Source organism: Melanaphis sacchari, unplaced genomic scaffold (assembly GCF_002803265.2).
Source record: "Melanaphis sacchari strain LSU unplaced genomic scaffold, SCAv2.0 Contig106_pilon_pilon, whole genome shotgun sequence".
Taxonomy (NCBI): domain Eukaryota; kingdom Metazoa; phylum Arthropoda; class Insecta; order Hemiptera; family Aphididae; genus Melanaphis; species Melanaphis sacchari.
The window spans coordinates 340,586-345,334 of NW_020270400.1; the positions used below are offsets into that span (position 1 = coordinate 340,586).

Consider the following 4,749-nt stretch of genomic DNA (forward strand, 5'->3'; position numbering starts at 1 on the left):
TATAATTTAAATAACACTAAATAATTATTCACTATCTATGTATTTCGATGCATTATTTTAATATGTCTTTTCATATGTGCTTTGGAAACAAATAGTTTGTAACATACATCACATTGATGACCTTGACCGTTGTGTCGCTTAAGATGCATGTCGCGGTATACTTTTGTACTAAATAGTTTTTTACAAAGTTCACATTCAAATTTTTCTGGTGGTTCTATTAATTCATGATCTTTAGGATGCATATTTTTTTTGTGTGTGTCACAATGAGTTTTACATTTGAAAGTCCGCCCACAATGTTCGCACATAAATGGTCGTTCGTCTGTATGGCATAACTGGTGTTTATTCAGCGCAGCATTGGTTGAAAAATTTTTGCCACAAACTTGGCACATATAATGTTTACCCTTATGGCGGCTACTATTGAATACAACAATACAAACACATAAAATGTATTGTTTTTTTATATATAACATACACAATAATAAGTCTATTTTAGTATTTTATTAGATAAACATACTTGATATGTAGAGTTAAATATTCCTTAAATGAAAATGCTTTATCACATACAGAGCATTTGAATACTTTTTCTAATGTATCAGAATTATGAACTATCATCATGTGTCTATTTAGATGATGTTTATAGGTAAAACATTTAGAACATTTTGAGCACCTAAAAAAAAAAGAATCATGTATATTATAAAGCATTTTTTAAATAACATATTATTTTAATCATTTAAAATTAACATGTGATACACTACAATAATATCTATGCAGAGTTTTATGTATTACTTGTGAGGTTTATTATTTGTGTGTTTTCTCCTATGGTCATCCATGACATGCTTTCGATTAAACTCAGCATGACAAATCTCACATTGATAAGGAGCAGCATTATTATGTTTTTTCTTCATATGCCTTCCAATTCTTGAATAACTTACAATATTCATGCATATTCTACATACTGTATAACTTATTCGCTTTTTATTTAATAATGACGTTTGTTGTTCATTGATGATAACTTTGTTATTATCTTCTGAAGGTATACTAAAAAATAATACAAGAATTAATAACAAAAACGTTTTTGAATGTTACACTATATTACAAATTAATGGCTAAATTAAAATTTACTTTCAAAAAAATAATGCTAACTTATTTAGTTCTGTATCAATTTCATGGCCATCGTCAATAAGCAAGTTTATTTGTGATGATGCTTTATCTTCATTGTCCTTTACAAAACTAACTTGATAACTATTATCATCAACTTCTTCAATATAAACGTCGTCAACGTGTTCGTCGTGTTCATCTAATTCAGGAAAAAAGTGATCATATTGTTCAGGTGGTCTTGTAGGACTATATTCCATTTCATTAACTGGTGTTTCTGAAACTGAGTACTCAGAATTGTTGAAATCAATATGATTAATGAGATGAGTTCTTAATCCATTTGAATTAGGAAAGCCAGCATCACAATATGGACATAAATACTTCATAATGTCACCATAATGAGATTCAATGTGTGTTTCTAAGTCTTCCTTACATAAAAAGTACTTAAGACAATGTTCACAAGTATGAGTACAAGCAGATTTATGTGCAGACAACTCATGGGTCCGTAAATGCTGCTTAATATTAAACTCCATACCACAAATTGTACAACGGTAAATATTAACTTTATTTCTAGTCAATTCATCGAGGTGAACAGTTCTTATATGTTCTCCAAGATCGGGAAAAACTGAATGACACATAATACACTCTCCTTGAAAAATAACTTTATTTTTTTTTGAATTTAATGTAGATTTAATAACTGGTATAGTTTGTTTGAAAATATTTTTATCATTATCAATAATTTTTTTACCAACATCTTTATTTTCTTTCTTTACATTATCATTTGGTATGATCTTTCTGAAAATAACAAATATTATTAGTCTAAATATTTTAGCATTAATAAAATATTATTCAACATTACCTTTTATCTTTTTCTTGAATTATTAGGTTTGTTTTACATTTAACATGAGTCAAATAGTGATCTAACAAATCTTTATGTTCAGTGTAAATGTTACCACATTTTCTACACATAAATATATTTTCTCCACTCAATAGACGCTGACATAAATTAGTAGCTAATTCAATAGTATATGTATTGTTTTTATAATCATAAACAATTTTATTTTTAATTGACTTAATAGGTTTAATAAAAGGTTTTAACTGTGATTTAATGAGTGACGTAGGTTTCACAGATGTGTTTTTTGATGTTCTGAAAATAAGTAGAAGATTGAAATGTAATTTTAATAAACTATTAACTATATATTTTTGTTATTTGTTGTACTTGTAATTATGCATAAAATAGGAAATATTTGTAATTAATATTTATGTACTATAAACTATATAGGCTATGATTCAACATATTGCAGTAAATAAATTATTAAAATTTAAAGTTAAAATAGATCTATTCAAGGTAGTTTGTTTATAAATTATAACAATACACTCATTAAAGACTATTAAAATTATTTTAAAAATACCAATTTTAACCATCTGTACATTGAACTGTAATTACTAGTATAATTCTGACAAATTGTAAAAACATGACTTTTAATTTATATTACTGACAATGCCAAAATATATAGCTAAATAATAAATATCATTAATACATTATTAAAGTTTGTTAAAAAAAAAGGGTCAAAATTACTTCATTTAAGAGGATGTGATACCCGCATGTGTTGTCTCTGTCTTACAAATGCGTAACATGGCAATTTTACGCTCAGCAGATCATGTTTTGCTCCATTAGATCAAAAATTAGAGTGAATTGGCTTCTTATAAAATTTAAAAGTAAAAATATTATTAAAACGACCTAATGGGCTTTTACTATATTTTAATTTTGAAGTGAGTTATAAGTATTTTAAGATGTATAAAATTTACAATTTTAAATACTTATAACTCAACTCAAAATAAAATATAGATAAAAGACAATAAACAATTTTATATCTACTAAATATAAAACAATCTTGATGTTGAAATCTTTATATGAAACTGAACAATATTAACATATGGTAATTTTTTATCACAATCTATTAACTATAACTCTAAATGGAACATCACTATAAGTTTTTACATTTAAAATAATATTTCAATTTACTAGTATTTTGTAACTTTGTATTTATAAGATTAATTTGAGATGAAATAAGTTTTGCACTTGATTGTGTTGTGTAGTAGAACAGTATTAGAAGTATTTATTAGTTTTGATTGTACAGAATTGTACTTGAATTGTTAGTATATCAATTTTTGAATAGTAATTTATTTTGTGATCTGAAATAATAACCTATATATAATAAAAATAAATTTAATGCTAAAAGAAATTATTAATATTTACAATTTAAAGTCTGTAGATATTGGAAAATTTAAAGTATCATGAAGAAAATTACGCGAATTTTGTTTATCTGATTTGTCATTCATTGTATATTTTATTTTGTTGTTTTTAGTTTCAGGTTGAGTTTCTAAAGAAACAGCTGGCAATAAATTTCGGTCTAAAAATATATCAATAATAAGGACAATCATAATAAGTACTTTTGTACTTTTTAAATTATTTAAATACATTTCATAATCAATAGAATAATTGAAACTATTCAAAGAATATGAATTATAGATTGGTGATTGTTGCCTGATTTAATTTTGAATAACTAATACAGTTTTTAGATATAATTGTTAATTAAATCGACTATTTTTGGCAATCTCTAAAGAAAACGATAAACCTTTGTGAACTTTAATATCTTTACTTTAAAAGTGATAGCAGGTGCCAGGATTAGATACTAGAACCTTGTATTTAAAATGTTACTATAGATGAAACATTATTAAATTGGTGAAAATTGTTGGTATATGAGTGTACTTCATCATTGATTGGGACACCTTAGATAAGTAATGTTCAATTTAAATCAATGATAGGTATTATATCATTGTGTATGAAAAATGCTTCAGGTCATGAAGCGAGGCAATCTATCAGTCTATATATTATATTACATTTATTTTGCTACAATTAATTTATTTTCTATAAATAATACATTAAGTTGTAAAAATTTCTGTAAACATTGAATTGCGACCATACAATTATCAATAACAGTGTAAATAATAAAATAATACATAAGAATCTTGTGTATTTTAGGAATCGGTCCTTATGTCAGGATATATTTATTTTTAATTTTAATTAGTTCCTTATTTGTGTAAGTTACATTTAAATTTAGTTTTTCATTTCATTTTACTAAATAGTATTATAGTATACTCATTTGAAATCTAAATATGAAATATATCAGTAACTCTGAATTATTATTATTGCAAGTGATTTGCAAGCAATTATTTTAATATTATTATAGTAAGTTTAGATATCAATTATTATGAACATTTTTAATCTCAATCATTATGAAAGTACAGAATTTGCCATAGCTAAATTAAATCAAATTTACCAGAAACCTCAAACCACTAACAAAATTAATGATTAAAGTATTTTTAAAAATATCTTCACATACAATAAAGTTATAACATAAAATCAATAATATTGCTCTTATAAATTTAAATTCAATGACTAAATATCATAGATAAAGTTCATTTTTAATATAGACTTAGTGTATAAAACTGAGAATAGATATTATACTATATCCGCTATGAAAATGTTATTTTCTATGTTGTGCATATACTAAATAGTTATATTAATACTTACTTAACTTTGTAGAAACGCTGGTCTGCAACTGTAATTGACAGTGTAATACGTAACTA

General features: G+C 24.6%; 1 protein-coding gene across 2 annotated transcripts in view; it reads right to left on the bottom strand.

Moving 5' to 3' along the window:
• The window catches only part of LOC112603350 (zinc finger protein 26-like), a 10,523-nt gene continuing 5,774 nt past the window's right edge, over positions 1-4,749 (bottom strand). For both annotated transcript variants that reach the window (XM_025351874.1, XM_025351875.1), the window contains 5 exons: positions 1,955-2,242; positions 1,144-1,890; positions 787-1,038; positions 515-667; positions 1-414 (listed from right to left, as the gene is read on the bottom strand). In XM_025351874.1, coding sequence (XP_025207659.1) covers positions 36-414; positions 515-667; positions 787-1,038; positions 1,144-1,890; positions 1,955-2,242 — 1,819 coding nt within the window. In that variant the 3' untranslated portion in view covers positions 1-35. The remainder of the gene's footprint in view (positions 415-514; positions 668-786; positions 1,039-1,143; positions 1,891-1,954; positions 2,243-4,749) is intronic.